We start from the raw sequence: 13,175 nt of genomic DNA, 5'->3' as shown, positions 1-13,175 counted from the left end.
TAGAAGACGAACATTTGACAATATTGTGTAGTCTATTTTCAACGACTACACTCAAAACAGACTGTTTCCATCTGCATCTTCAGCCAAGTGTCTGTTTGCCTTCAGGGTGTGAAGGTAACACATCAGACTTGTGTAAAAACGCTTTGGGTTCAAATGCTAGTTCTGTGAATACATACTCTCTGTATTTTTCAAAAGCAATCAATGTATTTGTTATATTCCTTGGCATTATGTTTCTTAGCTAGAGTGAAGTGAGTTTACACCATGTTAGGCACAGACCTCCTGAGCCTCTGCCCTGCAGTCCCAGAACTATTTTTCCAGGCAATCATTCAAATTAAGAAGGGGATATAATTCCGGCAGCCGGTACTTTAGCTCGTAAAGATATTTTGACGCCATATCTCCTAATTGATTAACAAACTGGCCTCTATGTGACCGGTAGTTCTGCCTCCCAGCCTAGCACTGTCAGGTGTGGTTGCATGGTGCAGTGTTCGTGCCTCTCATTGTTCTGAAATGCACTGGTTTGATTCGACCTTCTCCAAATATTTTTTTTTCTTTTTTGTTAACTTCATTTGTCAAACTGCTCTTTTACTTTCATCACGATGTTTTTTTTTTCTCGAAAACTTCATACTAGGTAATACAGGTCTCCTCCATTCTGTTGCGGAACTGCTTCTGCAGTTTGATTCATTCGACAGAGTAGCCTTCGCAGGTTGGGTGAGATCCTTAGCTTAGGGTGCATAAAAATAACGCATACACGAAAACAACGCAGCAGTGCGGAAGACAATAACATACTGATTGAAGTAAAAATATGAAGTGCCGATACAAAAGCCTCACACTTCAATGTGTTACACTTATATACAGTACTTTTTACAGGCTGGGGTGGCATCATACCTGTTAGGTCGCTCTCGAGACGGCATGCATAAACCGTGTAGTGCACCGTACAGCTACCGTACTTGTGATCCTGGCTGCCACTGTCGCAATATGCGTGCCGTCCTCTTGAAGATCGACAACAAAATCACGCGTGGGGAAATTGCCGTACTCGCGTGCCCGCGCGCTCTCTCTTTTGCACTCCGCCTCCCGCGGTTATAAGTTTCATCCTGGCACCACTTCATACCCTTGGATATTATTTTCTCCCCCTTCCCTTTGTAAATTCTCATCTCTTTTAACTTCTCCTCCATCCTCGTATATTGCCTACTTTTCTTACAGCACAAGTCGCGCTAATCAAGCACTCCGCCAGCACCCGGTCTACGGGTACACTGTCGGGGTGCGTTAGAGAGCGAGTACGGGAATTTCACGACGCCTGACTTTGTTTCCGAGCTTTCGTTCCGCGAGGCAAACGGTCGCGACGGCGGTGGCCGGCCTCACAAGCCAAATAGCTTTGAGGCGCACTGAAGGGAATTAACGGAGGCTCGGGTTTGGGGGGGGGATGCCTGCGAGGCGCCGGCCCACGGAGGAATTCTTCCTCCATGCGCCAGCCGAAATGTGCACGAGCGCTCGCAGAGTTGAACTTACCTTGTGTATATATAACAACATCGTACCCAGCGTCGTAACTTGACGACGGCTTCCAAAGCGTTGACAACAAATTTGCCAAGGTGTGGTCACACATCACTTCGCAAGCCTGTTTACTGCGGGGTCACAGTGCACGCACACTCACGGCGGAACAAAGGACCTTCAAGGGCTAAGAGCGTTTATGATGGCTTCTCCTCAAATCAATTAGATGTATCGCCTGCTGCACTGCAATGCCTCACCTTCGATACTCGTCGTAAAGCATCGCAGAAGGCACATAAACCGCGAGCGACACGAACAAAGCTGTAAATTTCCGCAAAACACTGAGAACGCCCGCACCAGCCAGACAGCGCACATCCGAGATTGTAAAGAACAAGCGACTTTGGCTTCGTCTCGAGCCGGTTTGCGATGACTATGGTACGACTATGCATTTTTGTGAAAATTTTGAGCCAGGAAACAATATTATTTCTATGCGGAAACATTGACAAGAGATATACAAAACAACCGATGGGTGTTTGTGAATCCTGTGTTAATATTTCCGATCATTTTTATGGAATTATTAACAACTCCTCCAGCGGCAGACGTATTATATTCCAAGTAGACAAACATCCGGCCAGGTCGCGAAATTGGTTGTTAGAGCCGCTGGCCACACTGGCGACACAGCGTACTAGAGAGTGGCATCTGCTTATTGGCAGGTGTACAGGTGGATGGCACACGTCTTTTGCTTCCGCGCGCCCGCGTCCGTTTCCCGCTTCGGCGAACGGGAGCCCTCCAATGGGACGGAAGAATTCTGAAAACTCCAATCGTTTTAAACAGTTTAGAAGTTCGGGATCTGCTTGCGGGCGCAGGATATTTACGAGGTGTTTGCTTCTGAGTAACATGGACCGCGAACGCATTGACATTTTCAAAACAAATACTTTTGTTGGCGAGAGAGTGGTTCGGAGTGTAACAAGCGGCACGCCAGCTCACTAATTTGTTAGGTTTCTCTTTCTCTCTCTCGATCTCGCTGTTTTTGTAGTGACGTGAAGCAGTGTCAGGCTCGTTCTTTCGTTTTGTGTCCCTGCGCAATAAAGGTGAGTTGTTATTCAGCGCTTCAGTTTGTCATTCTACTTTTTTTTCTGCGTTGGTTGGTTCAGTTAGTGTGAGCCGCGGCTTCAGGGGCCTTGGACTGAGGCCCTCTTCCGCTTACGATCTTGTTTCGCTTGAAGTAAATGTTTTTACCTGTCTTAGAACATTCATACGCGTTTGCTCCTTGTGGGATTCTCTGTATTGCACACTGCAGTTCTTCACTTGCGATCGTATAAAGTTCACGTTATCCTCAACGAGATGATTATGTCAGCGAGGGATAAGTGCAGTTCTGACTCCATGAATGAATGAAGTCCGCGAGGGAACGATGATGATTCCAAGCTTGCTTCCACTTGGCTTGGAGTCTTGTTTTCAAGTTTGGCTATATAAAAAATTTATTATTGTAATTCTTTTTTTGATGTGTGGTGGTTTACACCAAAGTTCTGCTCTGTTCTTTTTTTTTGCTAAGTATATATAGGCGTACTTTCATCAGCGGAATAGATTGTAGCGTTTGGGTTTGTGAGATATGCAGGCATATCTGCAAAAACAGCGCTATTAGTATCATGCCACCGCAGAGGAACACAAACTCGCTGCTCTAAGATATGTGTGATGTCACATATTCGTTATGTAAATCTAGCAGGTATATGTGACAAAAACTGCCTGACGAAATGAGACCACCGACAACAGCGCCGGAGAGTGCTTGCTTCCCGTTCCGGAACGGGGTAGATCTAACGTCACCCACATCCAGTAGGGAATGCCTTTCGCATTTTTTCGCTAGTGCCGCCGCAATCTGAGCTCTCGCGGCGGGGCAATTAGAGTTGATTTTCGGCATCTCTCCGGCCACCGCTAGCTGCCAAAATTGCTGGGAGTGATCTCCACAAACAATTGAAGCCAATTATATACTTCTTTTTTAAGATTTAAATTCGGTGATCGCGGTATGCGTCCTTTGACCTGCATACGGACATTTTCGTTCTCTGTGCACCGCCTCCATCGGAAAATATGGAATGAAACACATGTCTTCGAGACGCGGGCGATAATCAGCAGACATGTCGACACTGATTGGATTCCACGATTTTTTTAAACGTTTTCATAAATTCTATATATATATATTGAGCAAACAGGCCGTTCAAAAAAAAAACTTGGACAGACTCGAGGAAATTCGGCTAGCGATAAACCTTTTGTAGAATCCGTGTTGATCTGGAATATAAAAACAGCTAGTGTCTATCCAGATGTTCAATTTAAAATTGTATACGAACTTCAAAGTCAGACAATAGAAACTTCCTTGTTTTATCACGTTAACTCTTCTATAGAATTTCTAGTGAGCCTAAATAGAGTTAGTTGCTATAGTGCAGCCCCTACAAAAATTAAAAACCGCTTTCATGGAGGAGACTCTATAGACCTTTCATTGAACGAGTTCGTTAAAATGTGTATAGAATCTTTATCGAGTCTGAGTAGAGTGAATTTTTATAGGGAGGTCTGTTTTGAAATTCTATAGAGATATTGTAGAGACGAGTAGAGTTATTTTTTTGTGGAGAGGTCCTTTTTTAAATTCTATAGAAATCTTATAGAGATGACTCGTTAGGGCATGGGTCTGCCATGAGTTTCTAATGAGTTCCTTTAGGCTCTATAAGAACTCTATAAAAGTTTAATAGGATCGTAACATTAATTTGTGTAAGCGAGTACAGAAAAAAAGTGAAAAGAGCTCCACTTGAAGGAACCCTAGCCACCCTTGTAGAAGGCGTCAATGCAAGAACACGTACAGCACTTGATCACAACACATGTTGTACACAAATGAACAATTTTGATTAACATTCCTGTACCGTTCACCAGGGTAACAAAAGAGACACCAAAAAATACACACGATGTTTTCTATGTATCTTTCACAAAAAGCGACAGCCTACAACTGTCTACATTCAGGTAAGGTCCAAGTAGTCGGCGTAGTGCTTTAATGAGTGGCGCAGTAGAACTAATACCTCTCATTTGTGAGTGCCAACACAATGACGCGGCTCGTGAACACATTCCCATGCCCAAAAACAGAAGAACATGGCATGCAAAGTGTACCCCGTGTGTGTGATGTTTCGCGGTTTGAGCGCAAATTAGTGAACGATTAAGCGGCCTATTGGAATAATTCACGCAAGGCGACCGCTGTCGCACCACTCTTGGCAAAGAATTTAAACGTTCTCGATACTTTGGAAACACCCCTAAGTTTTCACATCAGGATACGTCGTGTAAGTGGCCCATTACGGCCATCTCTCTAAAAAAGAGCCTTATAGTGAACATTACTGCAGCAAAACAATGTTAGCGGAGCTGATGCATGGCGTAATACCATAGAAAAATCGGCAGATGATGGCGATAGCCTCAAATGAAGTGTTTATTATGAACCGCTCTCCGTGGGTTTGGCCAACACTTGAAATAGCATATGACAGTCTACACCACTGGAGGAAGGTTAGTGCATATCTGATAAGATCAAGTGTGTACTGAGGTCAGTTGTATTTAGACTATTTTCTAACCCTTCTTCTATTGCTGTAACGGAGACGTAGTAAGCTAACTGTATGCACAATTTTTGAAACGTTTCAACAACTTCATGTGTGTGCAATAAAGCTTCAGGACGTTTAATCTGGGTATTTGAGTTTTGACCGCCGTAGCCGAGCTGGCGCACACGTAGATGTGCTATCCGGGCTCGTAGAAGATCACGACACGCAAGAACATATGGGCTGCACGGGTAAAGAACCGCAACAATCGCAGACGGCCATTCCACCGGCGGCCCAGCGGCAGCTCCGCAATCTACACCGATGAATGATGAGATCAGGGCCGCAGCCCCAACTCTGCGTACTCCGCGCCACATGAGAACTTTCCGCTTTGCATACCGTTCGACCAGTATTTTTGAGTTACTCAAGCTAAACGGCCTTTTTTTCGATAAGAGCCCCATAATGCTGCTGTGTACAATGTGAGTTTATTTGACACGTTTTATCATTCCTGGCTTGTCTCAAGCTGCTTAAATCTAACACAGAACACAATAACAACACATTCAAAATAAAGCCGGTCCGCAGTTCCACGTCATGTAGTCGAATCTCTTCTCACATCCCGTACAGCGCGTCGATATCACGCTGGTAAAAACTTTGCAGGGGCTTCCTACGAATTTTGAGGGTGGGTGTAACCAGTCCCGAGTCGGGAATCCACTCTTCCGAGCACAGTTTTATCTTATGCGGTAACTCGGCCTTCTCCAAGCCATTCAAGCGCGCATGCTCCAAAATTGATTCCTTCGCAGCCGTCATCACTTCGGAGTCCGCACAGAGTTCCTTAAGTGTGCACGCAGGCTTCCTGCCCAGACGTTCCGCCACGCGTTGGAGTTGTAGCAAGTTTGGAACCGCGAAGGCAACAATGTAAGTGTGAAGTGAGCTGCCATACGCAAACACATTCTCCACAAGGGGAGAGGTCTTCAGGACGGACTCTACCCGACCGAGCGAAATGTATTCGCCGTGCTGCAGCTTCACAAGGTCCTTCTTCCGGTCGATTATCTTGAGCGTGCCGTCTGGGAAGAACTCGCCGATGTCGCCTGTGTAGAACCAACGGATTCCACCTTCCTCTCGGTAAACTTTTCGAGTCAATTCCTCCTGCTTGAAGTAGCCCTTGCTGATGGACGGGCCTCCAACAACGATCTCGCCGCGAGGATTGGGTTTGTCAGAACTGCGATAGTTGCCTTGAGGCCAGTCAACCAGGCGGACATTGATCCCCGACAGCGGGGCCCCTACGCGGTCCACGCTCGTGTCCTCGACGTCCATAAGGCTGACCGCTCCACACACCTCGGTTAAACCGTATGCCTCAACCATTGGGCAGCAAAAGCAGGCTCGGGCGAATCGGCGTGTGTTGCTACAAATTGGTGCTGAGCCGCATGCAAGCAGTTTTATTTCCCCACCCAGGAGATTGCGAACCTTGTTGAAGAGCAGTACGTTCAGCACCGGTGTATCAAACCCATGGTCGAGCCAGAAATTCTTGTAGTCAATGGCATAGTCGAATAATGCGGCGAACAAGGGGCCTTTGGATGCAGCTGCTTCGGCGGCGCTCTTGCGAAACCGATCGACTATAAGCGGCACGCAGGCCATTTGAGTTGGCCTGATTAGGGTTATGTCTCCGGGGCACCCTTTCGCCACACCCGTCGAGTTATCGGTCAGAGTAAGCGGGGAGGAGTACGCTATGCGTGCGCCAGCCGAAAACAGGAGGGACTCGGCGAAGAGTTCGAGTATGTGTGCCAAGGGAAGGAAGCCCATGTACCTATCATAGCAACTATAGACGCCAAATCTTTCCCAAATAGCGCCGAATACAGATAGGTTCGCGATAAGGTTCTTGTGCGTGGCGATGACGCCCTTGGGCTTTCCCGAAGAGCCGCTAGTGAACATGACGATGGCCACGTCATCTGGGGAAGGAGCAGACATCTCGGCCTTGTAGCGCGATCCTGCTTCTTGAAGGGTGTTGAAGGACACGACCTATGGGAAACAATGTGACAATAGGCTGTCGTTAGAACACTCGCATCTGAGAACCAAGATAATGGAGTACGAAGCTGTGAGTGCCACTTATATTTTCAGTATTAACACTGTTGTGAAGTGGGAAAATAAGAGAATTCAATGAAATTTTCGAACAAATGAGTAATGTAACCATTCAGATTTCCGATAAAATAATTTATTAGTGACGTCAACATTTATCACGATGGCGTTGTAGAGACAAAGAACTTGTTCGGTCACCCAAAAAACTTCCTAGTTAACCTTGTCAGAACCGCATTCTGCTGCTGAACGTATCACCTCTTTGTGTCCAATTTCAGGTTTAATCTGACTGTTTCATATTCCCAGAAATGTCAACGCTCTCCAGCTTTAACCTTACGTGCAGAAGGTTCCACCGTACGACCAGAGTAAAATGCGTGGCAGAAGTTTGGCAAACCTCACATTTTATACGACCTCTCTACGTTTTCGCTATATTTTTTTCCTTGTTTCGTCAATGTTCACTTGATTGAACATCCAAAGCAGGCGATTTATCTACACGCTTTGATTAGGTCTTTGTTTCTAAAACATTAATCTATAACAATAAACTGACCTGTGGGCCCACGGCCGCTTCTGCTGGAGGCTTGTACTCGGCGCTTTCCATGTAGACAATGTGCGTCAGAGAGGGCATCCTGTCCACAAGACGCAGCAAACGAGGCATAAGTTCCGAAGACGTCACGAGATGCTTCACTTCTGTCTCGTTGATGGCGCTCACAATGCCATCGTCGCCCAGTGTCGCATACAAAGTCACCAACGGGATGTTCGTCCTGAAACATGCCTGCGCCGTCAGGAACCATTCGGCACGGGTCTCAGCCAAGATGGCCAGATACTGGTGGGGCTTCGCACCTATGGATAGCAGCCCACGAGCAGTGAGGTCGATCTTACGACCCACCTCTTCGTACGTGATCCACTCGTAGTCGCCCAAAACGAGCTTCTTGAACACTTTCCCGCTTGATTGCTTTTCCTCCGTTCGTCCAAGCACGGGCCGGGTTCCGAGGGCGGGACGCTTGGAGTTCTTTAAGATAGCCTTGCGGGTGACTTCGTCCAGTGTATGCAGTCCTTTGAGGTTCTTTAGTTCCTGCTTTTTGAGTCTTCTGTAGGGTGATGACGGGTCTTCCGGAATAACGCGTTGGGCAAAGATAGTCCTTTTCCGCTGCCAATATACCCATGGTTTTTGAAGAAAGAAATAGACAGGAAAGGTCAAAGTATCGTAGATCATCGTCAGGGCTTTGACGCACCAGAGGAAACATTTTATCTTCAGTGCTGATGCCATGGTTGCCGCTAGTGGCCTGGTGAAGGAAAAGGACTTAGATCTTGATTGCTACGTCGGTCACACAAATATGGTAGCCTTTAGAGCCGACACCAAGAACAGCCTTGATGCGGCTTCCTTTGTGTTGTTTGTAGAACCCTCGAGCTCAGAAAAAATGAGACCGCAGCTCTTGCCAGCTCTTTTAAATGCCACGATCAAAGTTCGGCACAGCAGACTTGATGGTCCTGAAATACGTCGGGATGAGTTAGAAGTTTCCCGGTCGTTTCTATTAAGCAGGAGCTGCGTACTGATCCTTGTAGACATCAACGTCACCAAAACCCGACTTGAGAGGGCATGACCGGTTCGTTGTGATCGCTGCAACGATGGAGTGCGTTTTAGGGACGGTACCAGAAGATCCGGGTTTTTAGTGACGGACCAGACGCCTGAAATGATAGCCGACCCCGATAACACTTTGTTTGCTCAGCAATTGCTGCCAGTGAGAAGCGTTGCCTTCTCTCTTGCCTCACTTTCTCCCCGTCGAATCCTTCGTGCTGCACAGATAGAGAACAATAAACGATAAGTAACTGGATAAAGAGTACACAATAGTCCCTAGAAGGATAAAATTATCTGAACGCAATGACCAGCTGAATACCTGTTCCTGTCAGCATTCCGGTCACAATGTTTATTTCCTATGCAGCGAAATCTACATTCAAATTTATACAATAACACATATACGCTTATAAACGCACAGAATGTTTATTATATTTTACATGTAAGGAACTCATACCATCAGCACCAGAAGCGTATTTAGTTCCACTGCTGGAAGAAGGCCTCAATGAATGACCTCCACCAGCTCCGGTGTTGCGCTGCCCGAGTCTACTCTTTGGATCCGAATTTTCTTATTTTCTCTCTCCGTCGAATTAACGGCCTTCCCCTTCTTCTAGTTCCCTCATCGGTATGCATTCCGTTAGTCTTGTGGTCTACCCTTTGTTGGTTCGTCTCACTACATGGCCAACATCAGTACATTTCGTTTTCTTCATTTGAAATATGATAACCACTACTGATTTCCGCATACTAGACTTCTTAACGAACGGATTCACAAGCATGTAAACAGCCAGAATCCTAAAACGATTGGAAATGTTCGCTCGAGCAGTGAGAGCGAAAAGGTTGGCCAGAAGATTCTTTAAAAGCCTAGCTGTTGAACCTCAGGTAGGCGCTAGAACAACATTCCATTGCCTCGCGAACTTGAGCACAGAATAAAAAAACAGCTCAGAAAACAGGGACGCGGTAGAAAGGTAACCTCAAGCGCTGTGCCCAACAGGCGCTGCGTTCTATACTGCGTGTCATGGTTATGCGCTGATTTTCCTGGCAACGTGTACCCAACTAGCCTAAAGTCAAGCCTTATTGAGGACAGGCATCGCCCTTACCCTTTGATCCGGCCTCAGAATCCCGTAATTAGGCCTTTGTCCTACGCTGTTTACGAGCCTTCTCTGCGGTGGCGACTTTGTGTCGTTCCGTTGTCTTTGTGTTTTCCGTTAAGTCAGTTAGCTGTGGCATGACCTGCCTGCCGCTTGTTTTGTTCTTGACAGTAAGCCATAAATAAGTCTGCATTGTCTCTATTCCAGTAGGATTTGGCTGCATGCTTCTTTGGAATTACTCAAAAGTACGACCCGAAGTTCTGCGACCTCGGGTTTATGCGGTGTAAAGGTGTCAGAAGTTCATCTACTAGCTATCGCGATGATGTGTAGGTTACGGCCTCCTATGTTGATGTTCCCGCCACTTTTCAGAATAATTGTTCCTCCCGGATGAAGGTCAGTGTTCAGTACTTGATTGATTGTGGGGTTTAACGCGCCGGCGCTTCACGGGCGATGATGCGCGCCCTAGTACAGGTATCCGTATTAATTTTGACCACCTGGGGATCTCAAACTCGCACCGAAATCTCGAACACACGGGAGCTTTCGCTTTTCGCCTCCATCATAAAAGCGGCCGCCGCGGCAGGGAATTTAACCCGCACCCTCGTGCTCAGCAGCACTACACCTTAGCCACTCAGCCACCGCGGTAGGTAATTGTCAGTACTACGATACTGTGTATGCTGCCGCTAATGATTAATATATTGCCTTGCCTGCTGCCGATGTTTACCCGTGCATCTACACCAACGTAATTCTTCCTCGCCTCTGAACCTCGTTGGGTTCAAGGTCTATTTGATATTCCTCATTAAAAGGGCAACCTTGATCAGGTCTGACGTTTAGCTGTTGAGAATCAGGACCTTGGTTTTCTGTGCGTCGTTTCGAGGCGTAGAGTCAAAATTGATAGCGCTCAAGAATCAGGATACTTCTACCTTGCTCTCATTGACAGTCTTTTAGTAAGGTTTGCTAAATGCACTGAAAACATCTCATCATTTCTGTTATGGGTGACTGTTCTGAGGAGGGCCTTATTGCTAATGTCTACCGGAACTCCTAACGCGACAACGTTTTCCCGTCTTATGAGTGCCTCCAGCTTGAGTTTTTCTCGTTATGATGGAATTATAATGGTTGTTAGTTACAATGACAGCCACATTTCATAACTTAATTACTTCCGAAGGTTACATGACAAAACATTTCATAACATTTTCACATGAAAGGCTTTCCATTGTTCTGGCTTCAGTTGAGCACAAATTCATAACACTGCCCTGCGATTTTTATAAAGCCTCTACTACGCAAATCACAGCGTGCGGCTGACATGCTAACAAGGTGTTCCGTCACCTCGTGTTCGCTTGGTCCTTTAAACTGCCAGGTGCAAGTTTGCTCAAAAAAGTCATCCTTAAAGGCTCCATGAGGACAAAATACAAGGATGTGTTATTCGAAAGCTGTGATATTTTGTAGTGCCCCGAGCGCTTGCCCGGTAGCGAACGGCGCGAGTCACTGAGAAATAAAACAATTTATTTCAGCTAAAATTTTGATTCTTCATCTGAATCCTGTGTTTCGTGACGTCTGCGATGATGTATCCAGGGCAGGTGCTTAAGCCAACGTTCGAAGGCTGACTAAGGCTGCAGCGGACGGAAAAACGCCTGGCTTATCGTCAGTACTCATAGATGGCGCTACGATACTGCTCAGGGCCGCTGTCGGTACTCGCTTAGTTTTTGACCGGATTTGCACCGAGCTAAGTTTTCTTTCTGTTGATAGTAATTGTTCCGTGAAACATCGGGCACGGTGGACAAACACAGTGACAGAGGACAATTTTGCTTATTCCAGTTAGCCAGTGTAAGCCCAACGCTCCGGACGGCAGTGCAGCTATAACCGGCATAATGCGCGCTGAAGGCACTGGTGTTTTTATGTTTACGGGTGTGTTGGTAACTTCCATTGTCTAGCCCACCATTCTAACCGCTATAAAAACAATATGAAGTAAACTTAGGCGCAAAAAGCTTGTTCTGCAAGCTTCAGCCCTGCCTATCTTGCGTTTGCTTTTGCCGACCTCAGCCAATCGCCCAGCTGCCCATGAAACGGCACACGTTGTAGTGCGGGAAATGAGCTAGTGGACCGCATAGCCATTCCCTTTTTTTTCCAATTATGCAACTTTTTCAGGTGAAGTTTGCGTAAAACGCGGCGTTAGTGTTATTCTAACAAGTAAGTATTTCGAATGAACAAAACTTGCATTTTGTCTTCATGGCCCCTTTAAGGACCACGGCAATACTCTAACGAGGCCTCCTATTAAAGGGCCGTAATAAACCGGTGCTTCACGACGCAATTTGATGATATTCTTTTCCTTTTATTCTCGGAAAAGCTGAAAAAAGAAGAAAAAATCCCGGGCCATCTTCCCTAACGTCACACCTGGGGAGGGGCGAAGAATGCAGTGTAAAACTTTGTTCTTCGCGCGTTGGCATCTTGCCAACGAGGATGGAACCGCTGGGATGTAGAGCTATACAGCTTTGCCGTAAAAGTATCGTGTCTTTGAAGCACAAAGCGTTCTAGCGCGAGGAGTAAAGGAGTCTCTTACGAAGCGTTCCAGCTCGAGGCGTAAACGGGTGTGCCGGTGTTTTAGTACTGTGACTACATGAGACGACGGTTACGACGACGACATGAGACGCCAACAGACCTATCCCCTAAGGGGCTTTGCACCCAAAATTTGGATGAGCTTGCGTCAAACACTGCGTTGACCCCTAACGCATCCGCCGCATTCCTCAGGGTCCGCTGCACAGCATATAAAGCACCACTGCATTCTTGTCGTTAAATATTTCTCTTGTAATAATGGTACAATGGATTGATTAGTTTAATATGAGTGTAGCCAACAAATCTAGCAAGCTGTATGTAAAATCAAGTTTCTTAGAGACTTAGGTTCTGAACTCATAAAATATTATTCTAATAAATAATTGTATGATCATTTGTATATGAGATAGAATGGAAACAAAGAGCTGTTCCTATTCTAGTGCAGCATTGAGATGTTATGAGTACAAAACGCGAACAGTAATACTCACAGTTCGCGGTTGACTACAGCCGCCGTTCTGTCATTGCGTGTGTGTAATTCCCTCTGCACGAGAAACGGCAACAGTCATCAACAGACTCTGAAGATCTCGCCAGCCGACATCAAGGCTCCTTTATTGTCCCAGCACTTCATCTTCTGCGAATTTCTTATCCGACTTCCCATTGTGTAAGGGTAACCGACTACATTTCGTGCCGCAGGGGGAAATGACACTACAATGCATTCGTACGGGGCTTGGCTTTCACGTTTCCGCACAGATCCGGTAGCCGTTACGGACAAGGTCGAATACCCGATAACGCGTGATTTCACCACCGTTCATGCTTTGTGTGCACATTTCAAGTGCGGGTGCGCTTAAGACATTTAGGTTGTCTATG

General features: G+C 46.3%; 1 protein-coding gene across 1 annotated transcript; it reads right to left on the bottom strand.

The window, feature by feature from the left end:
* Window positions 1–4,188: 4,188 nt before the first annotated feature.
* On the bottom strand, window positions 4,189–12,890 carry LOC144149634 (long-chain-fatty-acid--CoA ligase 4-like). The gene is made up of 3 exons (XM_077681286.1): window positions 12,797–12,890; window positions 7,651–8,897; window positions 4,189–7,049 (listed from the first exon to the last, which is right to left on the bottom strand). Exons 2-3 carry the CDS (start codon window positions 8,368–8,370, stop codon window positions 5,643–5,645), a joined length of 2,127 nt encoding a protein of 708 aa, XP_077537412.1. The 5' UTR covers window positions 8,371–8,897; window positions 12,797–12,890; the 3' UTR covers window positions 4,189–5,642.
* Window positions 12,891–13,175: the final 285 nt, after the last annotated feature.

Source organism: Haemaphysalis longicornis, unplaced genomic scaffold, assembly GCF_048455015.1.
Source record: "Haemaphysalis longicornis isolate Haplotype H1 unplaced genomic scaffold, Haemaphysalis longicornis Haplotype H1 scaffold_8, whole genome shotgun sequence".
NCBI lineage: Eukaryota > Metazoa > Arthropoda > Arachnida > Ixodida > Ixodidae > Haemaphysalis > Haemaphysalis longicornis.
The sequence above is the reverse complement of the archived record's forward strand: the minus strand, read 5'-3'. Positions and strand labels throughout refer to the sequence as shown.